This window comes from Mustela lutreola, chromosome 10 (genome assembly GCF_030435805.1).
Source record: "Mustela lutreola isolate mMusLut2 chromosome 10, mMusLut2.pri, whole genome shotgun sequence".
Classification (NCBI taxonomy): domain Eukaryota; kingdom Metazoa; phylum Chordata; class Mammalia; order Carnivora; family Mustelidae; genus Mustela; species Mustela lutreola.
Window position 1 is genome coordinate 988,263 of NC_081299.1, and position 27,368 is coordinate 1,015,630.

General features: G+C 62.0%; 1 protein-coding gene across 4 annotated transcripts in view; it reads left to right on the top strand.

Moving 5' to 3' along the window:
• The window catches only part of PRKCZ (protein kinase C zeta), an 89,503-nt gene extending 62,135 nt beyond the window's left edge, over nucleotides 1–27,368 (top strand). For 3 of the 4 annotated variants that reach the window (XM_059135036.1, XM_059135037.1, XM_059135038.1), the window contains 13 exons: nucleotides 1,426–1,557; nucleotides 2,549–2,627; nucleotides 3,695–3,744; nucleotides 6,237–6,425; nucleotides 9,649–9,746; nucleotides 18,782–18,868; nucleotides 20,227–20,366; nucleotides 20,554–20,637; nucleotides 22,062–22,181; nucleotides 22,820–22,899; nucleotides 23,205–23,294; nucleotides 26,667–26,782; nucleotides 26,907–27,368. In XM_059135036.1, coding sequence (XP_058991019.1) covers nucleotides 1,426–1,557; nucleotides 2,549–2,627; nucleotides 3,695–3,744; nucleotides 6,237–6,425; nucleotides 9,649–9,746; nucleotides 18,782–18,868; nucleotides 20,227–20,366; nucleotides 20,554–20,637; nucleotides 22,062–22,181; nucleotides 22,820–22,899; nucleotides 23,205–23,294; nucleotides 26,667–26,782; nucleotides 26,907–26,994 — 1,353 coding nt within the window. In that variant the 3' untranslated portion in view covers nucleotides 26,995–27,368. Of the gene's footprint in view, nucleotides 1–1,425; nucleotides 1,558–2,391; nucleotides 2,411–2,548; nucleotides 2,628–3,694; nucleotides 3,745–6,236; nucleotides 6,426–9,648; nucleotides 9,747–18,781; nucleotides 18,869–20,226; nucleotides 20,367–20,553; nucleotides 20,638–22,061; nucleotides 22,182–22,819; nucleotides 22,900–23,204; nucleotides 23,295–26,666; nucleotides 26,783–26,906 lie in introns of those variants that run through there. The other variant, XM_059135039.1, reaches the window with a different exon arrangement.

Here is a 27,368-nt window from a genome sequence, read left to right on the forward strand (position 1 = left end):
GGTCCGCAGCCTGCCGTGACGCCGTGAGGTCACCCAGGGGCCCATGGGAGCAGCGTCGCAGGCTGGTCACGCGGCGGTGACCGTGGGAAGCTGAACGCGTCGCTGTGTTCCACCAGAAAGGCGGGTCGTTCCTAACGGCTTGACGAGTGCTTTGACGCAGCCGGACGTGCAGAAGAGACGGGAAGCTCTTCTCCGAGCTCAGGCGTTCGGCGGTTGCCCGACGTGGGCCGCGCCGGGACCAAAGGAGGGTGGCCAGAGCTGCAGGCGTTGGAGGTGCCGCTGCAGCCGGCCCCGCCGTCCGGCCCTCGCCACCGTCCGCTGCCCTTCAGCCCGCTCCCCGACGGCCCCGGGTTCTGCGTTCAGCAGCTCGCGGGACGGGTGCTTCGCGCAACACACGAGCCTTGGAATAAGTGCTTTTCTGTCCTGTTTCAAAGTGGAAAGTGATGTGGGAGAGCGTGTGTGTTTACTTGACCTTAGCGGACATGCGTTGGGGACCACTATGTGCTGGGCACTGCCCCAGGCACTGGTCGCTGAAGCTCTGTGTGTGGGGACCGGCCCCCTCAGGCCCTGGCTTCTCTGCTCGCGCTTCACGGACGTGGAGGTGGCGTCTCAGTGCCCGTGGCCATGAGCTCCGGGCACGTGGTCCGTCCACGCCACCACATACGCGTCCATGTGCCAAGAGGACTCCATCCGCCGCCATAAGTGAGCTGTGCTCAGTACAACTGTGCTTGTTTTCATCACTGCTCAGGAGTACGGAGAGGCTCTCTCAAAAGGATGAAGTCTGTTAACCCTGCATTTGAGCTGCGGCTGGAAAAAAGAGGCCGGCACCACTCACGCCACCACCTGCCACGTGCGGCCAGATTTCTGAACACTCATCCTCCTGCACTTTGTAACAGTCAAAATTTGGGAAAACATCACTGAACAAGCCCTAGTCACCATTAGCTTCCGACGTTCAGAACCTGGAAGAACAGACGAATCACTTAAAAATCTCTAAAAATGCCCAGAAAACACCCCAAGATAATCACAGACTGCCCCTAGCTATTCAAAGTAACGACACGTCAGAGAGCTGTTGCCATGGTCACCCGAGGCGAATCTGGACGGCCCCCACACAGCCCGGCCGGAGCTGCGATCCCCCTCCTGCCCCCACAAGCAGGGGTGCGTCCCTGTCTAAAGGAGGGGTCTCACCAGCCCTGCCAAAGCGGGGTCCCTGCCCCCTCCTTGGGGCCCTCGGCTCCCCCAGCCTTGGGGTAGACTGCAGTGGGGGCTCCTGAGGTCAGGCAGAGCCTGGTGTCCAGGTGGTCAGCTGACTGGGCCACGTCTTGTCCTGGCCTCCGGTCAGGGACAGTGCCACGGGGCCCAGTGCTGAGCTGGGTCTCTGGCTTCTGGGGCCACCCCAGCCCTGACAGCCCCTGTTCCTGCCCGCAGAGAGCGTACTGTGGCCAGTGCAGTGAGAGGATATGGGGTCTCGCGAGGCAGGGCTACCGCTGCATCCACTGCCAGCTCCTGGTGCATAAGCGCTGTCACGTGCTCGTCCCGCTGACCTGCAAGAGGCGCATGGTGAGTGTGGCTGCCCCGAGTCCAGGGCCCTGCGGGGGGCGGCCTCGGTGACCCTCGGGCTCCCTCTGTCCGGAAGGGACCCTGCCACCACAGAGACGAAAGGAGGGGGTCCCTGTGGGTGGCAGAGCGGTGACCCGGGCCGGCACCCCAGATGGGGTGGGGCCCCCTTCCCAAGCCCTGGGAGCCCCCTGCACTCTTGGGCTGGGGGGGCCTCTTGTGGGGCCTCCAGGGCCCTCTGCTGCGCTGGGGTGAAGGTACGGGGGAGGCTCATCTGTACCCCAGACTTGGAGTGGAGGGAAAGCCCCGGGACGCTCTGAAAGTCAGAGGACGCGCCCCCCGTGTGCCCCTCACCACCAGCCTGTGAGCGTGCACGTGAAGCACTCTGGCCCTTCCACGTGCTCTTCACGTCTGATGTCTAACCCCGATATTGCTGAGCACTGGGCAGGGGGTCCCTCCACAGACCGGTGTGGGGGGATGCACACTGTCTTCCTAATGTCCCTTCAGACATGGCTGCCGAAAACCAAGAAGGTGCACATACCCTTTGACCCCATAGGTCCGCGTTAGCCTAAGAAATAAGGCCCCAAAGATGTAAGCCTCCAGGGGCTGAGGACTGCCGATGCCCAGAGCTTAGTGTCGGCCAATGGGGGCTGCCTCAGCTGTGACATCAGCCCCCGGGACTCTGTGACGCAGCAGTGGGGGCGGGGCGGACTTCCGAGGATGGTGTGCCGATGCCCCATTCTGTAAAGCACTTGCTGGAAAGATCACAGCCGGAGGTGCTGGGTGGCCGCCCGCTGTAGGATCACAGGAGAGCTCCGTGTGGGTCTTCCTGTCTCCAGTGTGGTGAGGACAGCAGGTGCATCGGTGGAATTGATGTTAGGACATGGGCTACAATGTGTCTGTCCCGGGAGGTGGTGATAGAAAGTGACACAGTGTCTCCAGAGCTCCCTCGTAACACCTGCCTGGTCACTCTCTACTGCCCGCCCCCTTGCAGGATTCTGTCATGCCTTCCCAAGAACCTGCAGTGGATGACAAGGACGACGCGGACCTTCCTTCTGAGGACACCGATGGAAGTAGGGGCCGCTTTCTTCCTGCTGGCGGAGCCCCAGCTCTCTACCCTGGGAGTCCCGCGTGCCTCCCCTTCTGACCCTGAATCCTTTCTAGCTCCCACCTGCTCTCCGAGGGTCAATATTGGCAGCACGGGCCCCTCACTGTAGGGGCGGGGGCGTCTCTAGGGCCTTCCGTCATCCCTGGGCAGAGGCGGCAGGGTGGGGTGGCCTTCCCTGGACGCACACATGTCCGAGAGTGGCTGCCGTGGGGGTCCAGGCGAGCGTTCTCCTCGGCACTAACTTTGGGATTTCTGGAAAAGACTTGCTGCGGCAGCAACCGCAGCCAGGCCCTCCCACGGGTGGGCTGCCGCAGAGGCTGGTCTCCATGGGAAAGCCTGCTGGCACGTTGGTTCTTGAGTTTCTGTGGGATTTTGTGGGGGTTTTGTGGTGGGGGAGAGACTCTTTTTAATGTTGTGCTCCTTTTTTTTAATTTGGAGAAAGGTTTTGAATACTGGTGGGACTGATAGCCCAGCTCCGAGCTCCCGAAGTCTAGGCACTAAGAGCCCCAGCCCCCACGTCATAAACGTGCGTTCTGTGCCCTGAGAGCCCTGGAAAGGAGGCCACAGAACATGAAGCATTTAGCGCAACCTCACACAAAGGAGATTTCTAATAAACACCCCCCACGCCCCAGCCGCCTGCGCAGCCCGCCCGCTCCCTTTACGTGTGGACCCACCCCGTCCCCCCCACCCCTCCATCGCCTCTTCCCCGCACCTGCACACCCCAAGAACATCTGGAAGGCTAGGCACGGAAATCTTGCGGATAGTTACTTCTAGATGAGTCTAGAATCACAAATGCTGGTTCCCAAGTTCCACCCCCAGAGGTGCGGAGTCAGGAGGTCTGGTGGGACCCGGGGCTGCATTTCCTTCGGCCTCGGCGAGTAGGTGGGACTGCGCCGGGATTGCCCCGGCCTGCCCTGGGCCGGGTGTCCACGGGCCCGTGGGGGAGGGAGGGGCGGCGGGGAGCCCCCACGTCCTGGGCCGCGCTCCTGACGGCGCCTGCGACGTCCTGGTTTTTTTCTTTCTCTTCACTAGTCGCTTACATTTCTTCAACCCGGAAACATGACGTTAAAGAGGACTCTGAGGTGAGTGTACGAAACGGCTCGTTCGTGTTTGCAGGTTCTTCTTAGAAGTTCATTAGCTCATTTCTGAGGCAATTATGGAAATTTAAATGCGGACGAGACAGGTTTGGGAATTGTTGCCCACTGTGAGGGCCTGGTCTGCGGACATCTCCGGGGACGCACACTGAGGGGTTCAGGGCGGAGTCCCGTGGAGTCTCCAGTATCCGGCGCAGAAGGAACCTCCGCATCGTTAGGCGGACAGAGAGCCGGCGGCGGCAGCAGACGCGGGCGCAGAATCCTCTGTGAGGCTGTGGGGTGGTTGTGCTGATCTCAGAGCTGCGCGCTGCAGGGGCCTCTCTGACCTCAGAGTCCTCTTTAGTGAAGCTGGATAATGGCCGCACCTTTTCGTGAGGGTGAGCTGAAAGGGCGCGTGTGAACACCTGGCACGCAGGGAGCTGTTTTCCACGGCGCCTGGTCGGCTCCTCCCGTGTCAGTACAGGGCGGCTTGGGCCCCCACAGTGGGCTGCACAGAGACCCCAGGCGCGTGGGCTTCGAGAAACGGTGGGAAGGCTGGTCCCTGAGGGGCAGAATCCCGCCGTCCTCTCGCACGGCCGCCGTCGTGGAGGAATCCCGCTTTGTCCTGTTCCGGGCGGGCTTGTGGCCAACACGGACACACACTGATGGACACGCAGCACATGTGCTGGTGACCTGACTCCCCCCGTCCCAAGGTTCATGTGCTTACATTCTCCGCAATTGTCTTCCGCCTCCTGCCGCTGGCAGACAGGTGCTCCCACCCCTGGAAGATGGGTAGCTCACGAGGCTACAGGGTGCTGGCACACATGGGCCGGCCTGCGGGGAGCCGGGCACCCTGTGGCTTCGGTGGGCGGGCTGTGCAGGACAGTGAGGTTGGTCTGTTGCTGGGCAGAGAGGAGAGGGCTTGCGCCAGCCCGGCCCTGGCTCAGTCCTGCCCGGGGCACGGCCTCTGCCTCTCCCGGGGTCTGTCGTCGCAGAGTCTCTTGGGATCCAGCCGTGGCTCCGTGCTGCTCTGGGTTCTGTCTCCCCAGCACCCTCCGTGCCCAGATAGTGGAGCGGCTCCAGGCCTGGCTCTTGGGCCGCAGTTTTTGTCAAATTGTATCGACATAAAACCCTTTCCGCACATCACTGAGCAGGTCTCCGGTTCCTGGGGAACCCTGACCCACTGTTCTACAACTTCGCTCCATTCTGACCCCATCGGCCTGGAGCTCGCATCAGCCCCCGCAGCTGGAGGGCTCAGGCCACAGGACCCGCGCCCTCAGAGGCCACGTACAGGCTCGGTGGTTCCCTGTGCTTCTGACCAGTGAGCTGTGAATTGGGTTCCCGCGCCCCTTTCCGAGGGCTTACTGATTTGCTTGAGCAGCTCACAGAGCTCAGAGAAACATTTTACTTACTAGATAACTAGCTTATAACTAGCTTATGATCAGAGGCTCTAACTCGGGAGCTGCCTGCAGTCGGGGTGGGGGAAGCGCGCGGAGCTCCCGTGCCCGTCCAGGCACACCACGTGTCCACCTCCCCATGCTCCAGACCCCGTCCTTCGGGGTTTCTTTGGAGACTTCATAACAGGGGCACGATTGATTAGGTTGTTGGTCACTGGAGAATGGGCTCAGCCCCTGGCCCCTCTCCCATCCCTGGAGGTCGGAGGTCGGGGTGAGGCTGGGTTCCAAGCCTCCAGTCACCTGGTTGGTCCCCCAGCAAGGCAAGCGGCCCCCATCTTTAGGTAGCCTGGGATGTCTCTAAAGTTGTGTCATGAACATAGCAAAAGATACCTTTTCTGTGCTTAGGGAATTCCAAGGGCTTGGGGAGCTCCGCTGTGCCAGGAGTGGGAGGAAGAACATGCGAGTGTTCGTGAAGTCCCGGGGTCGAGATCTGCCCCTTCGTCTGGGCAAGCCCTCTGCTGCTGTTCTGTGGTCTTCCCAGATGTGGACTGAGGTTCCGTTTGGCCTTGAGTGCGCAACCAGCTCGGGGTGGCGCGTGAGGCACACGCAGGTGTCCCCTTGAGCGAGGAAGTCACAGCAGCAGGACTCGGCAGCCTCCGCTCACAGAACCTCAGAACAGCTGCCCTTTTTCCTGGGCCACAGCTTCTGTAGAGCGACCGGACTTCCCGATTTTTCTACCTGGTCGATCCGCGTCTGGTATGAGGCAGGAGCACGGTCTCTCCTGCGTTCACCGCAGGTACCCTGGCCAGGGAGGATGAGAGGCGGAGCTTCTGTTTTCACGGGATCGCCTTTCTCTTTCATTCTGCAGCCCAGGCGCGGGGCTGTGCGCGCCTCAGCAGGTGAAGCGTTCTGACCCCCGGAGAGCGCTGCTGGGGGGCCTGTGGGAGGCCCCGGGGAACCCCGTGCTCCCGCGGCAGCCTTGGGCTGTGACTGGGGAGCCTGGCGTGGTGGTGAGGTCGGAGCCTGCGAGCAGAAGCCCCCGCGGGGACTCGTCGGCTCCACGGCCAGGAGCCTTTGCTTTCTCACGTCCTCTCTCGTCCTCAGGACCTGCAGCCGGTCATCGACGGGATGGACGGAATCAAAATCTCCCAGGGGCTCGGACTGCAGGACTTCGACCTGATCAGGGTCATCGGGCGCGGGAGCTATGCCAAGGTCCTGCTGGTGCGGCTGAAGAAGAACGACCAGATGTACGCCATGAAGGTGGTGAAGAAAGAGCTGGTCCACGACGACGAGGTGAGCGGCTCCCGCGGCCCTTCAGGGCTCCATCACGGCTGCCTCCTGCGCGCCACGGGAGTAAAGCGCACGTAGCGCCACGCCCCGTTTTAACCTTTTAAAGTACACATTTGTGCGGCCCTTCGTGTCCGGTGTCTGGCAGCGGCTGTCACGTTCCGAGGTTCCCTCCCATAGCGGCATGTGTCAGAATGTCCCTGCTTGCTTTTTTTTTTTTTTTTTTTAAGACTTTTGTTTATTTGAGACTGAGGGAGTGCGTGAGCATGCGCGGGGCGGGGGACCCGCAGGCGGAGGCAGAAGGAGAAGCAGACACCCCACAGAGCAGGAGGCGCCATGTGCGACTCAATCCCAGCACCCCAGGATCGTGACCCAAGCTGAAGGCAGACGCCTAACGGAGCCCCCCGATGCCCCAGAACCTCATTGCTTTTTATGCCTGAATCATAGTCCATTTTCTGAGCGGACCACCTTCGGCTCATCTGTTCACCTGCTGGTAGAGATGAGCCCCCCACTCCCGTGACCTTGAGCCGTGCCGTGGTCCATGTTCACGTGTGGGCATTTGTTCAAGGCGCCATCTCGGTTCTCGGGAGATTGACCTGGGAGTGGAAGTGCTGGCTCGGAGGGGCACTCACGCTGTCCTGTGGGAGGAACCGGCGAGCTGTGCCTGGCAGGTGCGCCGCTTCACGTCCCTACCAGCCGTGCGCACGGGCCGCAGTTCTGTGCACCCTTTCCAGGACTTGCCATTTTCTGGTCTGTGATTATCGCGGAGGCTGCGGAGCGGCCCCTCACGGTAGCTCAATCCGCATTCCTGGGATGACTGCTGGTGTTGGGCATCTCTGTGGGCTTCTTGGCTTTGTGTCTTTTTGGTCTTTGTCTTTCACAGCTGAATGCAGAGTCTGTGTCTTAGAAGCAGAGGCAGTTTGGATGCACGGGCAGCAGTAATGCTGCTGCTTCGGGCCCGTGTAGTACATGAGGCGGCTTGAGCTCCGTGGGCCCAGCGGACCACAGGAGGGCTCCCCAGCCCTGGCCCGGGCTCATGGTTTGGAGGGAAGAGCTGGGGCTAAACTAGAGCTATTACTTGCCCTACCAGCAGGGTGCATTTGTGCAGTGCACAGACTGCCCAACTGGCCCCTGAGTGCTGAGCTTGTGAGTGAGTGGTGGCACCGGTGAGGAGCTGAGGAGACTGAGGCTTAGGAGGAGGTGGTTTGCTCCAGTCTACACTGCCGGTTAGCAGCACAGCAGGATGATTCCAGACCCCCTGACTGGAACCCTGGCCAGCTGAAAAGTTAGTGGATTGTCTGAAGTCAAGTTCGTAGAACTGAAAGAAGCAATTAGGAGAGAATTACTGCTTTGGTTCATTCTTGGCATCTTCAGATCATCTCCTGTGGACCAAGATGTGGGGTGGGACTTGGAGGTGATCTCTCAAGAAAAGTGTGACTCTAGGAGTCAGTGAGTGGGAGCTGCGTGTGCACACTGTGTGTGTGCCTGTGTGTGTCTGCATGTGTCACATGCCTGTCTGTGTTTGTGCATCTGTGCAAGACCCTAGTGTCTGTGGCCGTGCGTGTGGGCCATGGACATCAGTGGGGACACTGCAGTGGGCTAGATGTGGCCTGCAGGGGATGTGCCCACATCCTAACTCCTGGAACCTGTGAATCTGAACTTACTTGGGAATGGGGTCCTTGCAGGTATGATTAAGTGAAGGATCTTGGGGAGATCGTCCTGGATTGTTTGGGTGGCCCGTGAGTCCAGGAACAGGTGTCCTTTTAGAGAAAAGCAGAGATCAGACAGATAGACAGAAGGAAACAGAGACACACAGGGACACCAGTGTGCAAAGGGAGGCACAGAAGAGGCAGGTTGTCCTCCCTCAGGGCTCCAGAGGGGGTGTGACCCTGCCGGCACCCGGATTTCAGGCTTCTGGCTCAGGACAGTGAGAGGCCGGGGCTGGATGTTTTTAGGCCCCTGGTCGACGGCACTTTGTTGAAACGGCCTCGGGAGCCTTGCAGGCAGGAAGGAGCAGCTGCCTGCAAGCAGGAGACCCTAGTTTCTTTACTATGTGGGAGGGAAGGCACATCTCAGCCTTCTACCAGGATTTTCACCTGAGCACCTGGGTGACCAGGTCCCTTTGGAGCACAGATGGCCGAGGCTGGTTGGGAGCTCGGTTGAGGGCCTCCTGTGCAGTGCCAGACGCCCCGTAGGGCTACCAACTGGCGGTTGCATTAGCTGAGCTCAAGGAGAGGTGGGGCTGGGACCACTCTGCCTGCATGGCTGGCTCCAAAGCTGGACCATCCCGGGGGTCTTCTGGGGAGTAGAGGAAGCTCTGAACTGAGCCCAAGGAGGATGAACCCCACTGAGAGTTTGCTCATTTGTTTCCAAACACCCTCGGGGCAGGCAGCACGACGCTGGACACATCTGTTTCCCTCTCGCTTTCTCAACCCTTAGGAGGAGAGGCTCAACATCTAACTCGCTTTCTGGGTCGGAATGAAATCAGAGCTGTGGAATCTTTGTGCCTCTAAAGGGACTTGCAGCTTTCCCCAGATCCCAGCATGGATTGGGAGGGAGAATGCCCTGTGCTAGAGCTGGTGCTGTAGAGATGGGCATGGGACGTGGGGGAACCTGCTTAAGCATCCATCCTGTTTCCTCCTGTCTTAAGTGGTGATGATACTAGCCCCCCACAGCTGCCACGGGGAGCACATGAGGCAGTGCATGGAGAGTCTGTAGCTCAGAGGCCAGCACACAGCTGGTGATGGTGGTAGAGATGGCGAACAGATGATGGCGGTGATGATGGTGATGGTGACGATGGTGGTGGTGATGGTGGTGATGGTAATGGTGGTGATGATGGTCATGATGATGACGATGGTGGTGGTGATGGTGATGGTGGTGATGATGGTCATGATGGTCATGATGATGACGATGGTGGTGGTGATGGTGACGATGGTGGTGGTGATGGTGACGATGATGGTGATGGTGGTGGTGGTGATGGTGATGGTAGTGATGATGGTCATGATGATGACGATGGTGTTGGTGATGGTGGTGATGGTGATGAACATGACAGTGAGGACGGTGGCAGAGATGGGGTGGTGGTGGTGATGTATTTCTTAATGGGCATTTTCCTTTCCTGTCTGCACTGTCTTCCTACAAGCGGAGGTGAGAGACGGTTCTCTCTTGCCCCCCTTCTCGAGGATGAAGAGTATTCAGGAGGCTCATTAACACGCCCTGGTTTCTATTTCAGGATATTGACTGGGTGCAGACAGAGAAGCATGTGTTTGAGCAGGCATCCAGCAACCCTTTCCTGGTCGGCTTACACTCCTGCTTCCAGACAACAAGTCGGTAAGAAGAAGAGCGTATTTCTAAGATTCTGCTGATTTCTGAATTGCATTGCACAGCAAGTGAGTCGGCGCGCGGCTTCCACCATCATATTAGGGTTCTTTCAGCTGCAAGTATGGGTTTGTTTTGGGATTTTTATGTTTGATTTTTTTGTTTTGTTTTGGCTCGTCAAAACTAACTTTGTTGTTCTCATCAGCGCTGTATCAGCTTGTATCAGGTAAATTTCATGGATCTGAACCTAAATTATTTAACTACATTTATAAAATATTTATTGAAAACATCCTAGTAAGTACAGGAGTAGAGGCATTGGGTTAGGTGTTGGGATGACGTATTGGGCAGGAGGCAGGTTTCTGTGCTCACAGATATTACCAATAAGCAGAATAAATTAAAAAATACCAGCAACTTCACTTAGTAAAACTTTATATCGAAATCCTGCTGTTTTAAAAGGCTTGAAAACCACTGGTCCGGGATAGTCAGTATATACTCGGTTTGGAATTCTTCTCAGTCAGTTGACTTGAATTCAGTTTATTTGCAAAAAATATTGACTTTATTCTGTGCCCGGGGTCTTCTGGACCACCACCTGGTTCGGTGCTTTAGCAGAACTCATAGGACCAGCACACAGTAGGACTTAAGGCTGAGCTTTCCCGCCGTGACAGGGCATAAAGCAGAGCCGGCAGGGGGAGGCGGCGCGGGGTGACGGTGAGGGAAGCGGCCGGGATCTGCCGCTGGGATCGCACGGGCCGCGGTCGACTGGCGCGCGCCACAGTGTTCCAGGCTCTCAGAAGAAAGCCGGTGTCCGCAGAAACCGTATTGCTTTATGCACCGCAGACCATGCCTAGGGTTCGGGGGAGGTTTTTATCGGTGGAGGGAGTCATCTACCACTTAAGCTCCCAGACTCCAGCCAGGGGCCGGCCAGCCTTGGAAAACGGGCCTTCCTGAGGACGACCGTCTCTGTCCGGCTCACAGTGACTCAGCTCAGCTGTAAATCAGACTGGTGACTCGTACGTCCCCACACCCACGTCCACTCTTGCCTCCCTCCTGACCTCTAGTCCCTTGACCCGCCTGTGTGTCCAAGGCACAAGGCACCTGGGATAAGTGGCCTTTCCCCCGCATCTGTGGTTGTCCCCTCTCCGGATCTCCCTGACACGCCTCCTGGATGTGTCTCAGACCCCGCCCTTCTCTCCTGCCTGACCCTGACCATAGCCCCTTTGGGGCGTCTGGTCACTGGGGCTCCCCAGGCTGTCAGTGCCCCCGTGTTGGAATTAAGCCGTATTTTGGAAACACAGATGTAAAGTGTCTTTCTCCTGCTTTGAAGCTCCTCTGACTCTCCCCCAGTTGCTTCTGGGATGGAGTCGAGGCCCCTGGGCCCAAGACAGGTTGCTGGGACCAGGCTTCTCCCTGGATCGCTCTGTTCTGTCCATCTTTGTCACCTTGCCCTGCCCTCCCCCTGGCCCTCCTGCATCAGAGCTTCTGGAAAGGTCCCCTTGCTGTGTTCGTGCGCTCTCCCCATGCCTCTGTGAAACACTGGCCTCGGTCTCTGGAATTACAGATGCCCAAGGGCAGACAGCCCGTCCCAACCCCACATTTCCTGTATGGTGAGATTCCAAAAGACTTGTTTTTGGTTGATTTTGTTGTGTGAACTCGTGGGGGCGTGAGTGTAAAAGGGTCAGACTTTCAACCTCCCCTCCTGTCTCCACTGCCGGGAGCACAGAACTTTCCGCCCCCGGAGATGGTCCGCGTGTCACGCTCCAGGTGTGCCAAGAGACTGAAAACAAGTGTGTCCGTTCAGTGTTTGTGTGTGACCCTGTGACACGGCCGCTCTGCTTTTCCAAACCGGCGTGTAGAAGGCGTGTTTACAACATCCCCGAGGGGAGGCTCTGTCCCGGGATGTCAAGTTTGTCTCATTTTTACAGGCTCTGTCTGTCTGGAAGCTCCAAACACCTGGTTAGTCCAGATAGGGGGTCTCCCCTGGGCCATGTTTATGTGCCTGCTTTGACCCCGACTGTGTGTGTGCCCGTGTCCCCAGCCCGTGGCGCGCAGCTGGAGAGAGCAGTGTGGCTCCAAGTGCCTGCGGGCCCCAGCGTCTGCCTGGTACCCGACACCCTGTAGGCAGTTTCGCTGCTTAAAGAATAGATATATATGTATGCATATGTATATATATATATGTATATTTTTTAAGATTTTATTTATTTAACAGATCACAAGTAGGCAGAGAGGCAGGCAGAGAGAGGAGGAAGCAGACTCCCCGCTGAGCAGGGACCCCAATGTGGGGCTCGATCCCAGGACCCTGGGATCATGACCTGAGCTGAAGGCAGGCGCTTAACCCACTGAGCCACCTGGGCGCCCCTGAAGAATATTTCTTTAAGATACAGTCACGTGCTTGGTACAAGTATAAAGAGGACACGTGTCGTGTTCTTTGTGACTCACGAGTCGATGAAGGTTACAGACGCTACAGACAGCTCCGAGAGGAGCTCGAAGTCCTGCACACGTCTGAGCGGGCTGGAGCGGGGAGCCGGGATGACCTTCCGGCAGACTGGTTCTGCTGCGTGGCTGCGTGCAGAGTCGGGACGTCTTTGAGAAGCCACGGGAACAGCCCGGGAGGGCCCAGTGCACACGGCACCTAGTTTTTCCTGAGGTCTAGAGCCACAGCTGGGGTGCAGGCCTAGCCCTCCTCTTGTCTGCTGTGTGAACTTGGGGTAACCTGTCTGCACCCCAGTCTCCTCCGGGAACAGGGAGCAGCAGTGACACCACCTCTTAGGGCCGCTGCCAGGATTAGTAAGATGTTAAAATGCTGACAGCGAGGCCGGCGCCTGGGGAACTGCTGTTCGCGCCCGTCCGCGTGAGGGCCCGCTCCGTGCTGGCGCCGTGTCCAGGCCCCAGAGGACCAGCAGCGTCCCCTGTCACGGTCGGGTGGCGGTTAGCACGGCGCCCACAAACCTTCACACCCAGCCAGATACCCACGGGGACTGAAGTCGTGAACGTGATGAGGCCCCAGCAAGCAGGGGTGTGGGCAGCTGGGGGACGGGACACTTGGGGAGCCCCACCAGCGAGGGGTTGAGGAGGCCACCCCTCGGCTCCTAGGCTGCAGGAGGCTCTGTCGCAGGCCCGTGTCCGGGGGGCGGGGAGCCCAACCTGCCGCACCTGTGTACAGGACGACCAGCAACCTCCGGAGCCGTGCCTGGGCTCGGGGGCCGCCGTGGGGGGAGGTCTGCCGAGTGAGCCGGCAGCTTGCCATGAACGCGGGCGTTGGCAGGGCCTCGGCCGCACGGGACCCCTGGGGGTTCAGGCTGGGCACACGCAGTGGAGACCAAGCATTCTTCTAACCCAGAAGGAACATCCGCGCTGTGGAGAAACCGCACCTCGCGGCCACAGACAGCCGGCCTTCCCGGACAATGGCCACAATGAAAATTAACTACAAAATTGCTTCTGTTTGAGCAATTCCAGGAAAAATGGGCTGAAGGGTGTAGCTGAGGTGACTATTTTTAGCAGCCCCCCGCCAACTGCCGTTTGGGGTCGTTTGTCGCACTTAGCATGACCCCGGATCTCAGACGTGCTGCCACGTCCCGTGCCGCACTCCCCTCGCGTGGAACGCGGCTCACGCTCCGCAGATGGGCGAGCCCGTCACACCCGCGGTTTGGGGGAGAGCCTCCCGCGCAGCCTGCTGACCTTGACGCCTGAGTGAATAGTCGTCGGTTTGGGGTGGACTCTGGGTATTCATGCCACTTGGCCGGTGCTGTCATGTGTGTTCATCCTTCGCACGTGGCCCCGAGGACTCGTCGGCAGGTCTGGAGGGCCTGCGCCGGGGCTCGGGCCGGCCCGGCCGAGGGGGCACCGCAGTGCTGCAGGGCGGGTGCCGGAACGCGGTGAAAGCGGGGTGGGGGGAGGGGAGGGCACAGGCCGCATCCTGGAGGAGGCGGTGTGTGTTTGGGAGGAGGAGATGTGAGGGGTCATCCTGGAGCTGTCCACAGCCACTTGGGCTCCAGGGACACGGAGGCCGGGTGGTATCCTCTTGTGGACGCCCGATGCCCAGTCCCTAGGAGGGCCGGCGGCGTGGGGTCCAGGCACAGGTGCAGACCCACTGGGCACATGGAGGCCCAGTAGGAGGCCTCAGAATGGAGCTGAGGACGGTACGTGTCGCCTGATGCCGGGGAGTGGGTGGCAGGACTCACCAGGCTACACCGTGGTGGAGATCTGGGGGCAGAAGTGAGGGTCACAGAGAGCCGGGGGCGCCGGGGTCGGTGGCGAGCACGTGTGCGCCCGGTGGTTGTGGCTACGGGGACCACAGAGGAGGTCAGGCCTCGAGCAGGGGTGATGGCTGGCGAGCGGAGAGATGGGTGAGCAGAACCACAGCCGGGTCGAGCCTCCTGGGGGAGCTCAGGGGAACCGGGTTCTCTTGGGGCCTCTGCTCGTGGAGGGAGGCCGTGGGCGCGGCAGGAACCACCCGAGACCCGAGGGTTGGCGCCTTCCCCTCTGGCGCTGCGTCTCTGCACCGTCCAAGCAGCACATTCGTTGGAGTCGGAAGTTAAGCGAAGCCCAGAACAGAAGGCGTGGACGCCGGGGTGCAGGCGGCAGGCGGGCTGTGGAGTGTCCGTGCAGCCTTCGTTCTGAGGGCCGGTGGGGCACCCTCACCCGCAGGGTCCCGGGGCAGGTTGGCTTGGGCCGCAGACAACCCGCCTGGGGGGCGTCGTGGGGAGGAGGAGGCCTGTGACTCACGGTGGCAGTCCCGCGATGGCGTGGGACTCGTCGGACCCGCGGCTGCAGGGAGACCGCAGGTGACCTGGTCACTTGCGGGTGACCAAGGCCCTGGGCAGCCGCGGACCCTCAGGGACTGGCCTCCGTCCACCGGGGACCGTGCAAGCGGCCGTGTGTCTTCCTCATCGGGCGGCGGCTGGCCACCATGGGGCAGGCTTGTGGGCTGCGCTTTCTGTCCTGGGGACGCTGATGGGACACAGGGACCTGACTTGGATGAGGCCCAGGGGCCCCCTCGTCCTCAGCCAGCACAGGCCTCGAGTAGGCCTGGGGCCCGGATGAGAGGGGGCTGTCAGGTGGACCTGAAACTGCTTTTGCCAACGATCCAGTGAGGTCAGAAGCCACTTCAGAGAATTCTCTCAAGAACTTGAAGCAATGTTTTTATTCTTTATTTATTTTAAGCAATTTCTGCTCCCAACGCGGGGCTCAAAGTTACGAGCCCCAGATCAAGCAGCGCGTGCTCCTCCGACCCAGCCGGCCGGGCGCCCCGTGCAGGGAGGTCTCCGCAGACGCCGGGGGCCGAGGTTGTGGCTGCTCCCGCTTCGCCTCCTGTGTCTTCCTTGTCGGTGTGGGCGACGTTTCCGTCACACAGAGGCCTCCCCACTGGTGTGACGTCCGACCCGGCCGCTCCTCGCCCCTCCTCCCAGCGGAGCGGCCGGCCGCGTGCGCGCGGGTCCTGTGCTCGCTGCCCCTGGAGCTGGTCACGGTTCTGCCGCGTCCGCGGGGTGTGGTTAGAGCGTCGGCGCCAGACGACCGCTCCTTTCCGGCCCACACCTGCTCCTTGTGCGCCCGATGATGTGGCCCGTGGCTGCCTCGTGCGGCGGCCGCTGGTGGAGGGCCAGCCTGGCCGCTTCCTCGCCTCGCGGGAACGCTCTGGTGTTTGCCCCGTGGGCGCGCCACCGGCTGCCGTGGGAGAAGGAGCTCCGTCCCGGGTCCCGGTTGTCTGCGCTCCTGGTGCTCACGTCCCACCCTGGCCCTCCTGTAGCTGCTTCCCTGTGTCTGTCTCGTGGTTTGCTCCATTTCGTGGTCAGATGGCGTCCTGGGGCTGGGGGTGCCTTCCCGTTCCCGCCCGAGGGCGACTGTCCCACTTCGGCCCCAGCTTACCAGGGTCAGCCTCGCCTCACGGCCCCCAAATATTGGGGGTATGTTCTGGCTTTCTTCCTCTCTGGGGGGACCCGAGGCCCGACTGGCTGTCTCCTGCTCTGGCACATTTCTTTGGACAATATAAACCTCCCCCCCCCCCACTGCGTCAGCTTCCCGTCTGCCAGTGTCCCCCCCCATCTTTGACCCGGCCGGTCCGCTGGGCTCGCCGAGTGCCGCTTCCCACCTTGCTCCCTTTTCTTATCCTCTGTCCCCCGAGCATCTTCTCTTTCCTCATCGGACAGTTCCTTTGGGGGTGGCCACCCCTGTGACGTGGGAACGGAACCTGCAGGAGGGGCTCCAAGTGTGAGTTCTGGGTTCGCCCGGGTCCTGTGGTGTCAGACCTCGCAGACGGCGACTGTGATCCTGAGAAAGCCCTTTACCTCCCAGTGCCCCCACGTCCCCCTCTGGCTGGGGTCACCGTGTTAAACATTGATGCCCAGACGTGTAGCTGAGTCTCTAGCCTGAGGGTCAGTGAGGTGGGAACGTCTGTTCTTAGGGTGTGCATTAGCCATCGGCACTGCGTCTCCAGGGGCCAGAGAGTAAGTATTTTCACCTTTGAGGACCACAGTTTGTGGTGGTGCAAAGACCACGTACGCGGTGCGTGTAGAGACGCGTGCAGCGTCCCCGTGAAACTTCATCCACAGACACAGGTGGTGGGCCGCACACGGCATCAGCTCTCGACCCGAGCACACGCACTCTGTCTGGTGGCATCAGTCTTTCCCCCTAGGCCGACGGGCGGGGCTGGGCACTTCATTCCACGGGGCAGCGTGGGGAGGGTGTCATGGGTCCTCTGCGCTGAGGGTGAGTCCGCGCCCGGCTCTCCCCCGGGCGCTCTGTGGGCCCCCCTGTGCAGGGTTTGCTCCAGCCAGCAGGGGCTGCAGCCCCCGGGTTCCCATCTGGGCGACCAGGGTCGCAGGGTCAGGAGTGACCTGGCTCCACAGTCCTGCTTCTTTCCCTTCCTGGGGCGGCATCCAAGCGGACGGTGGGAGAGCTTGGCCGAGGGCGGCCCTCCGAGCTTGGCGGGCAGCCACAGGCCGTCACCTCCCTCCCTCCAAGTGGGTTGGTGTGGCCGTGGGACCCGGGGTCGTGGGCGCAAGGACACTCCAAGCCACCCCATGAGCTGCTGCACGTGGCGGTGCCCCCGAGCGGGAGCTGAGCCCCGCTGACACGGCGGCCAGCTCTGAGGCCCCCGGGGCGCGGGCGGAGAGTCCCCCGTCCTGTGGCTCTGGTACAGTTTTGCTCGAAGCCATGTCCGGGGTTGTCCTCAGGTGGGTCTGTAGACTGGAAGAAGACACAAAGCAAACCGAAAGACTCGGGTCTGCAGCTGCTGCGGACGGAAAACGGCTCCTCCGCGGTGACTGGGCCCGACCAGCTTCGCCCAGTGAGCAGATCCCGACCGGTGACATCCGGGGCAGGGGCCGGTCTGGCTGCGCCTCACCCTAGATGCCCACCTGGGCTTCTCTCCAGATCGGAAGGGACGTACCTCGGCTTCCGCTTCTCCACACGTCTGAACGCCGGCTTCACGCCCCAGCCCCCTTGTGCTGTCGGTGCTTCCCACAGGAGCCATGTGTTCTGCTATTTTCTTTGAACTGGCGTCAGGTTTGTCCCTGTCACCTGATGTCACCACAAGTGGGCCACTGGCCCTGGAGGCCCTTCCTAAGGAGCACAACGTCGGGGTGTACACCTCCGCTGGGAGGGGGGCAGGTTCTCAAGTGAGCCGCGTCCCAGGGACACGGTCCCTGGTTGTTGTGGAAAATCTCTGACCTGCGCTTCAAGGTCACCCTAAGAGGTTTGAGTTAATGTGATTTTTTTTTTTTTTAACACTTTGGGGAACTGTTAGGCCCGAGGTCCCTGCCCAGGGGTGCAATAACCACCACATTTCCCTCACGGTGGCCGACAGGACTAGGCGTGCATGGGCAGACGCGTGTGCTGTCGCGTGAGCGCTGGCGCACACACACGTACATGAGTGGACGGAGCTCCGTGCCTGTGAAGCTTTATGGACGCAGGCGAATCCCGGGGAGGGCGAGCTTTCTTCATCCGTCTAGACACACCCTGGGGATGAGGGCCCAAGGCTCCTCGCTTGTGCTCCAGGCCCGTTTCCGCCCGTGGACTGACGGGTTTCTGGTTGTCGCTCGGTTAGCGCCCACAGAAACCTCCATGGTGGCCTCAGCTCGGTGCTCACTCTTATAAAGTGACCTCTGTCTTCGTGGCTGGCCTGTGACCCACGAGCCGACCTGCAAGCTGTCCATGCTCACTCCCACTCCCCACCCAGAGGAGCCGCGAGGGGCCCTCAACAAGGTGTTTCTTGCACGTGAATTTAATTTTGGAAACGGCATCTTACTGAACGCGAGAAAGGCGTCCTGCGGAAGAGACTGGGATGGTGTGTGGTCCCGGTTCCTTAGCCACGAGGTCACGCAGGGTCATGCTGGCCCACCCTGGCCCCACTGCCCCCGGGCCTTCTCTCTGCCGCCAACTCACCCCTGTGCTGGGACAGGCTGTGCAGGGGCCCCACCCCCTTCTCTCCACCCCGGTATCCAGGTCTCTGCAAGCTCGTCAGCTGTCCTCCGTGCCCCCGACTACGCCGTCCCCACTCAAGCCACTGGGGCTCCCGCCCGGCTCCCGCCCGGGGACACATCCTTATGCCTCCCTGGGGTCCATCCAGACTTGGCGGGCAGAACAGTCGCTCACAGACATGGCCATCCCCTCACCTGGCTCGTGCATTTGCTCTCCCGGGCCCCTTGGCCTCCACGGTGGGCCCACAGGTCCGTGTCCTGCCTCTACCGGTCCCACAGGAACAGCATTTGCTCCTCTGCCGGGTGACCAGAATTGTCTCTGCTGTTTCCCTGTGGCGGGACCAGAACTGATCAGGACAAGAGACCCCACAGGCAGAGTCTCGACTTCCCCCAGGATGACGCCCCAGGAACCTGGGTGCAGAGCCTGACTTTTCGGTCGGGGCTGCTTTCCTTACTGGCCTGAAGGACCAGGGGTCCCCAGGCGCCTCCCTGCGTTGGTGCTCACAGCTGACCCGCCGGCACCCAGGCCCGGCTCCTCCTGGTCACGGTGCTTCCCCACGTCAAACCTGCCTCCAGCGAGGTCGGGCCTGGGCCATGCGGCGTCTCAGCCCCCACACCTCTGTCCTCCCGCAGGCTCTTCCTGGTCATCGAGTACGTCAATGGCGGGGACCTCATGTTCCACATGCAGAGACAGAGGAAGCTCCCAGAGGAGCACGCCAGGTGGGTGCCGGCGGGCGGGCGGCAGGACCCCTCCTCAGAGGCCAGCCGTGAGCAGGAGGGGAGGTGGAGTCTGGGGGACATGGCAGAGAGGACGCGTTGTCCCCTCCAGTCAGCTCGGGGCTCCTAGGGCTCGTGGGTCCCCAGAGTTACAGAATCTCAGCAATGGCCCACTCGGCTGCCAGAGCAGGATGGCACGGCCCCCGGAGAAGTGGGGGCTCCTGGGAGAGCGTGTGCGCGCCGGTGCTGCGCGCGGTGCTGCCGTTGCTCTGTTTCCAGCACCTGGGCGGGGGGGCACACGCTCCAGCCGGGAACCCCCAGGTGGGCACTGTGCCAGCTCTGATTCTTGTTGCACCGACGCAAGGCAGAGCACTGACGCTTGGAGAGGAAGAGCCTGTTTCTGTTAAGTGATAACAACGCCTGCCGCCCGTCCTCCTGGCGCCATGGGAACCCGAACCCGAGGGTCCCTGCCCCTTCCTGCTCCCCACGGCTCTCCCTGCTCTGCACGCCCTCCCCTGAAACAGCTCGTGCAGCTTGCGAGTCTGGGGAGAGGCAGGCAGTAAGTCGAGCATCGGTCCCTCCCCGCACACGAGCCTGTTCTCTAGCTGGGCAGCGCGTGATGTTCACGGCGCCCTCGACACGCGGCTCAGAGACACGAAGCATGTCCACACCGTTGTGCGGCGGCCCGCACTGTCCGTCTCTGGAACGTTCCATCTTCCCGGACAGACGCCCTGCCCCCACGAGACACTGGCCCCCCGGCCTCCCTGGTCCCCGCTGGGGGCCTCCTGAGGGGAATCTGACCGCGTTTGTCCTGGGACTGACTCGTGTCACTGAGCGAAGAGTCCTCGAGGTCCGGCCAGGTCGCCGCGGGCTCAGGGGTTCCCTGCTGCGTGGAGGGGCCGCGCTCACTTGTCCGTCTGTCCGGCGAGGGGCACCTGGGTGGCCTCCACCTTTGGCCCTGCTGAACAGGGCAGTTAGGACAGGGCCGTGCACACCTCTCTCCCAGACCCTAGCTCGAGGGGGATTTCTGGATTTAACTGGGCACCTCCACATTGTTCCCTCGGCGGCTGCCCGTGCTGGTCTCCCCAGCCCTCGCCCGCAGGTCCGGCTGTCTGTCCGGCTGTCCATCTGTCTGTCAGAGTGGCCATCCTCACGGGCAGGAGGCAGTCTGGATCTATGTCTCCCTGACGGTGAGGACGTTGAGCGTGTCTCCTGGCCTTGTTGGCCCGTGTGTGTTCCTCTGCGAGAAGGTGCCAGGGCGTCTTCTGGGAGAGCCGTGGGGCCGGCGGCAGCCCCCCAGCTCCCCTCGGCCTGCGCAGGCCCCACCCACACTCCTCGCGGGTTCTCTCCGCTGCCCCCAGGTTCTACGCTGCCGAGATCTGCATCGCTCTCAACTTCCTGCACGAGCGCGGGATCATCTACCGGGACCTGAAGCTGGACAACGTCCTCCTCGACGCCGACGGCCACATCAAGCTGACGGACTACGGCATGTGCAAGGCGAGTACGTGGTCCCTAGGCGACGCCCCTGCTGCAGAGGGGCCCGCATGGGCTCCGTGGCTCCTGGGGGCCGAGGCACCTCCACCACCTTCCCTGCCCACGCTGCCTTTCTCGGAGACAGGTCTTCCCGCCAGTGGGGGGTGACTGCAGGTTTTCTTCCCTCCTGGTAACAGACTTGTCCCCACAGGAAGGCCTGGGCCCTGGTGACACAACCAGCACTTTCTGCGGAACCCCGAATTACATCGCCCCAGAAATCCTGCGGGGGGAGGAGTACGGTGAGCGAGGCCACCAGGTGGGCGGGGGGCGGCTCGCTGGCACACGGCCTGCGGGTGCAAACAGGGACAGCCCCTGGCTCCTGGAGGCACCATCTTCTCAGGGACGTGGTCCCGGGGCAGAGGGGGCCAGATGGACCTGTCCAGGGCCGACAGCTCCAGGGCCCGAGCCCAGTGGCCAAATACACCTGAAGCCTACACCCCTCACCTTGCTGCCGGCCCCGTCACCGTGTGGCCTCAGCCCTTCCTTGAACCTGTGTGGCCCCCTCTGTCCTCCTGGGTGTCCGACCCCTCACAGGTAGGGAGGCAGAAGCCCCGTGCATGTACACAGTGCCCCCCCCGCAGGGGCCGCCCCTGCCATGGGAGAGCGAGCGAGCAGGACGGCTGAGCCCCTGCAGCCCCTGCGGACTGTGCTTCTGCCCCTCGGCTCTCTTGGCTGGAGACAAAAATGAGATCACGTGGGCACGTGTGTGTGTGTGTGTGTGTGTGTGTGTGTGTAAAGTGCCATGTGTGACACGTTTGTACACATGTAGTGCGTGTGTGTGGCTTGCGTGTGATGTGTCTGTGTATGAGCATGGTGTGTGTTTGCATGTGTGCGTGATGTAGGGTGTGTGCATCTGTGCTCGCATGTGTGTTGTGTTTGTGCGTGTGTGATGTACGTGTATTACACGCGTGTACGTATGTCACACCCCACATACTCTTATGTCCTCATGTTTTCAGTGGGATGTGTCACAGAGACGCCGTCAAGTATTTTTAAACATTTCCTTTGCCATTGACATGGGGGCTGGCTGGGTGGGCAGGTCCCTTGCCTGCTCAGGTCAGAGGCCCCGCCAGGATGCTCTGCGGGGTCACCAAGGACAGACAGGGAAGGACAGACGGCAGATGGGCAGACCAGGATCGAGCGTCTAGAAGCTGGCCTGGGGCGGGGGTCCCATCCAGGATGGGGCAGTTGCTACAGAGGGTCCGAGAGGCTGCAGGCACCATGGAAGCCGGGCTCTCCCTCCCTGACCCCTGGTGCGGTGAGACACCGTGAAACGGCACTGCAGGAAGCCTGGGACGGAGAGCTCGCTTTGAGAAAGGGGTCTGGAGCGTGGGGGTAAGCCAGAGGGGAGCAGGAAGGACGGCTTGCTCAGCACAAGTCCGCGCGCTCGGGGCACCACGGGCAGGACTGCAGGGCCAGATGACAGTCTGGAAAACCAGCAGAGGCTAATGGCCCTGACGTGAAAACAGCTTTGCAGCTTGTTAAGAAAGAAAAAGACAAGGGCCCCATGACGTTGGGCAGAGGGGAGGCCAGGCCGCTCAGGGCACGTCAGGGCACCCAGCCCCGCGTTAGCCAGAGCCGTGCCTGCGGCCGTGCTCCCCTGCCTCCCCACAGAGGCCTGGCCCCTGCCGACCGACTGCAGGCCGCGCCTGTGCCGTCTCCCCAGGGTTCAGTGTGGACTGGTGGGCACTGGGCGTCCTGATGTTTGAGATGATGGCCGGACGCTCTCCCTTCGACATCATCACCGACAACCCCGACATGAACACGGAGGACTACCTTTTCCAAGGTGCGTGGGCCGCAAGCCGTCTCCCAAGGGTGCGGGTGCCGCCCCCGGGCTGTGCGTTTGGGTCTCCCCCCCCCCCCCGCCTGACCCCGCAAGCAAGGTCGGTCTCGCAGACCCCACTCTCAGGGACGGAAAGACTGTGTTGGGGACGTGGAAGCAGCCGCGGTGTGGAGGGCTGGTTCCCCGGGAGAGGCGGCCTGTCCTGATTTAGCCCAGACTCCTTCCTGGACCCCACCTGCAGGCGTGGGCAGGAGGGACCCGGTTAGGGCTCCTTGCCACCTGCGAGTGCGGAACGCCTGCCCCTGGGCCAGAATTCCCTCCGCGGGAGGCCGGTGCCCTGGACACGGTGGTCCCCGGAGCGCCCTCTGGCGGTCACGTGCAGAGGCGCCCTCGAGGGGCCGTGTGGGGGCTGCTGGCTTCTGCAAGATCCTGAGCCCGGTGTGGGGGGGAGCCCTCTGTCGGGGAGAGACCCTGCTGGACGTCGGGAGGAGGGGCCGGGGCACCGAAAACGCCCTGGACGCTCCTGCTCAGAAAGGGTTTCGAGAGCCCTGCAGACCGTCCAGCTCCCGCGGCTGGGCAGGGCGAGCCCCGTGGCGAGCCGCTGGAAGGGACGCGACTTCTCACGCGGCCCCTCGTTGCAGTGATCCTGGAGAAGCCCATCCGGATCCCGCGATTCCTCTCGGTGAAGGCCTCCCACGTCCTGAAAGGCTTTTTAAACAAGGTACAGTGTGGCCACCAGGAGGGCTGACCACGGCGCGTGGCTCTTGCCGTAGCCGCTGAGGGACTCCCGGGGTGGGGGTTCTGCTTCCTCATTTGGCCGCAGCCCCGTGCACCATCGGTCTTCAGTCACACGTGCCAGAACAGGACGAGAGATTATGCCCAGGAGAGACGCAGCGAGGGTGGCATCTGTCCTTCAGCCGCGTGGCTGAGCACGTCTCGGGGGGCAGGAAGCCGGTGTCCTCCGGCTGTGAATCTGGGCTGCTGTGCTCCATACCGACTGGTCCTTATTTGAACTCTGACCCCTAGGACCCCAAAGAGAGGCTCGGCTGCCGGCCACAGACGGGATTTTCCGATATCAAGTCTCACGCATTCTTCCGCAGCATAGACTGGGACCTGGTAAAGCACGGGGACCCGCTCGCTGCCCCCCACCCCCGAGGGAGGGCAGGGCACGAAGGGTGTGGTGGGGCCACCCTCTGGGGCCCTGGGAGAAGTCCCGCCTGGTATCCCCCACCACGTGCTGTGCTGCCTGGGGTCCATCTGGGGACGTCCTCAATCTGACCACATTGCCTGGTGGATTCTGTGTGAAAGCCCCTGGTGGGAGCCGGTTTCATGGTTGGTTTTCCAGAACCCGCCCTTCTTGGTCCCATCTTGGACACTGCGAGCAGTGAAGGCTACAAACCCTTTGCACTCTAACACGTGGTTCCTGATACTAAAAGGAGATTGAACTCAGTTTGTTTCAAAATATATAAATGGTTGGAGTTCCTGAAACACAACCTTTAAACTGTGCTCCTCTGAGACAAAGGAGATCCGTTAGCTAAGTCAGTCAACTTCGAGCTTTGGCTCGAACCAGATTGGAAAAAAGACCCCTTGGGGCAGTGTCACGGCAGCGCAGCCAGCACTGAGGTCCGCCTCCCAGCCCCGTAGGCAGAGCGGCTCACATCCATTCCCTCCGGTCACTGTTACATCCCCCACAGGACTGTTGTCCGTGTGTTTGTGCGGTCGTGGTGAGGTCCCCGTGCTCAGACCATGCGCCCACCCCACCACGCCCAGCCCTGTCCAGGCCGCAGCTGGGGGGGCTTCAAAACAGAATCTGCAGCCTCTCCCTCGAAGTTCTCGGACCCAAATGCTCTACAGCATTCGGAGCACAGGAGCCTCTAGCATGGCGCCTGGCGGGCCCCGTCGGTGGAGTGTGAGACCCTTGATCTCAGGCTGTCTTCAAGCCCCATGGTGGATGCAGAGATTACTTAAAAAAAAAAAAAAAGAAAGAAAGAAAAACTGAGGGCCCAAAGGAGAGGAACTGTAGATCGGGGCCGGTTTCTGACCATCAGTTACCTGTGTAGCTTGGGACACCTGGCCCAGAGGAAAGTGCCCCCGCCAGGCGTCCACAACCTAGAGGCCGCACTGAGCCTCCACGGACCACGTATTGACAGGCTGAGCCCAGGGCAGGGTCTGCCCATGGCAACATGCAAGCTCCCCACCCCGCCCCCGCCACGAGGCAGGCGTCGTCCCGCTGAGCTGGAAAGGCCTTGTGAACACCTTGCCTACCGTGGCGCGGCTCCAGCCCGTCCCTAGCCCGTCCGCTGGGGGTGGCATCTGGTCATTCCTGGTCAGTGCCTCCTTGCCAAAAGCCTGGTTCTCAAGGGCAGCCTGTTTCTGGGGCTAAGGGGCTCAGCCGGCTAAGGGGCGACGGCGTAGACGTGGTTCCTTTATGAGCCGCGTCCACATTCATAAGCCACGTCCAGACCCCAGTGCGTCGAGGAAGGCGTAGGTGGTCCCCGGGGACATGGGGGTCCTGCGGGCATAGCCGTGGCCCCGGGAGGTGAGTGACCACCCCCCGGCCACTGCTGTCGTTAACACGCCTCAGCGGGAAGACACGCGCTACGGGACACACGGGGTCCTGAGCGCAGCGCCCACAGTGCTCGGGCGCGTGCTGTTTCCGTGGGAGGCTTGTGCAGGTAGCGGAGGGAGACACAGGTGCCGAGGTCCCTCTGCCACCACAGGCAGCTCCCGGAATTCCCTCGCTGCCCCACGGCCAGGAGGGCAGGGTCTAGGCCCGTCTCTGCCTCGCACACAGCCCGCGGGGAGTGCACCACCCGGAGCTGGGGGAATAGGGGCTTGCGGACACGAGGAGCCCCGCCAGGAGACGCAGTCGTCCTGGACCCCCGCCCCGCCTCTCCCACCCCGTCCTGGGGGCCTCAGCCTCCAGGGTCGGGGCCTCTCCCCACCCCCGGTGTGGGACTGCTTCCAGCCCAGCCTTGCCAGCAGCACCCCGCTCTGTCCGGGGACCTCCTGCCTCCTCTCAGGTGCCCTCGACACCCCCTGCAGGCTGGCCCGCCCCGCCTCAGGCCCTCAGAACTGGAGTCTGCCCGGCTGCCACGGCGCGCCCCTTTCCACTCACACGCGCCCCCCCCCCCCCCCCCGCGGCCTGTCCCCCGGCGGCGTCCGGGTGGCACTGTTCTGGTCCGGTGCATCTGACGGAGGAAAGGGGGTAACGCTTGTGAGACGCACTCCGAGGGGGGGGTCGACCGGAGGACGGGGCCCCAGGGTGGGGCGGGGGGGACCCGGGGAGCTTCTTGCCTCAGACGCAGCTCTGCTCGCTGCTTGGCTCCGCCGGGAGCTGCTGCTGACGTCCGAGCGCGGCGAGACCCGGGGTGGATAAGCGGCCTGAGAGATGTGCCCCCACCCCCGGTCAGAAAAGCTTTAGTAAAAAGGAACATGGCGAGTCGTGTAGAAAAGGCGAGAAATAGCAAGGACAGGGCCTCGGGCCCGCGCACAGGCTGCCCGCTCCGCCTGCAGGGGCGGCCCGTCCTCTGCCACGTGCCCTGGGGCAGCCGGCGGCCAGGACTCGCCCGAGACTGGGACACCCCTGCGCCCTCCACCCGACAACGCGGGGCCCGTGCCGCTGGCGTCCCACGCCTGCTCGGGCACCACTGCTTCTCCTGAACGGCTCGTCGCGTCGGCCTTGCACGGTTCCACGGCCCGCACGGGCACGAGTGGAGCCCCACGCGGCGGGCGTCTCCAGGCGGGGCTGTGCCGCCGCCACATCCTTCCTCTCGCCCCCGCCCCCGCCTCACGCGCGGCTCGTGGCAGGGAGGGACCCGACAAAACGGCCCCACGGGGCAGGCAGCTGTGTCTCTCGCTCACGGCTCCGTGTTAGTGCTGGGGGACGTGCCTGGCCCGACGCAGGTGCACAGCGCGCCCCGGGGTGGGGGGAGCTTGTGTGTGTCCCGGAGGGACTGAGTGAGCCGCGCGAGCGTGTCCCAGGCCCATAAGAGGTGAGTTGGGAGTCGGTCCGGATCCCGAGGACCGTCTCCTGCCTGACGAGCGTCCCCTTCCCCTTCTGATCAGAAACAGAGCGAGTCCTTCACGGATCTTCAGGCAAGAAGGTCGCATCACGATAGGGTCTCACCAGGCAGCAGTGTGGGCGGCGGTGGCCCCGTCAAGTCCGAGCTCCCTTGTGACCAGGGTTCCAAGTTGTAGGACAGAAAACACTCCCGAGACCAGCCCCGCTCGGTTTCAGGGGCCAGGCGTGGGCCCGCGCACAGGCCGCCCGCTCCGCCTTGTCCAACCAGCCTTTCCAAACTCGGGATTTTTCTGGCTTCAGATACTTTTTCCTAGACTCGTGTTTAAGGGAAACGAAAACTGGCCTTCGAACACCTCGTGAAACACTGTGTCTTCCTGTTCCATTCTGTGATTTAAGTCCCCGCAAAGACCCCAGTCCCCCAGAGATGACACAGCATCGACCTGACCTTGTGTTGTTGTTCCCAGCTGGAGAAGAAGCAGGCCCTCCCGCCGTTCCAGCCCCAGATCACCGACGAGTACGGTCTGGACAACTTCGACACCCAGTTCACCAGCGAGCCCGTGCAGCTGACCCCGGATGACGAGTAAGGCCCGCGGGGGGCGGCACGGGCTCGGGGCTCCTTGCCAGCTGTCAGCCCCGTCTGGGTCGGTGGTGGGCCTGGGGGACGGGGCCCGACACCCATGCCCGTGCCCTGCCTGTCCACACAGGGACGTCATCAAGAGGATCGACCAGTCGGAGTTCGAAGGTTTTGAGTACATCAACCCGTTACTGCTGTCCACCGAGGAGTCCGTGTGAGGCCGTCTTCTCCGCCACGGACACGTCTGTGAATGACCCCTTCACTCTACCCTTAACCACAGCGCATGCATGCCAGGCTGGGCGCGAGGCTCCAGGCGCGGCCAGGGAGGGACACTTGCCGCAGAGACCGCGGACGGGGCGTCCAGCCGGCCCTCCTCGGAGCGGAACAGTCTTGCGTCTGGGCCTGTGCGGCCGGCTTCGAGCTGGAGGAATTTGCTTCTTGTGCCTGGGCCGCGGAGAAGCCGCGGTGACCGCGTCCGAGGGAGAAACTGCCCCACGATTCTGAAGGTGCACACTTTCCACGGAAACAGAACTGACCTGCTCCGCCAGGAGAGTTAGCCTGTGATGTCCTGAGGAATAAAATGTGCCCATGA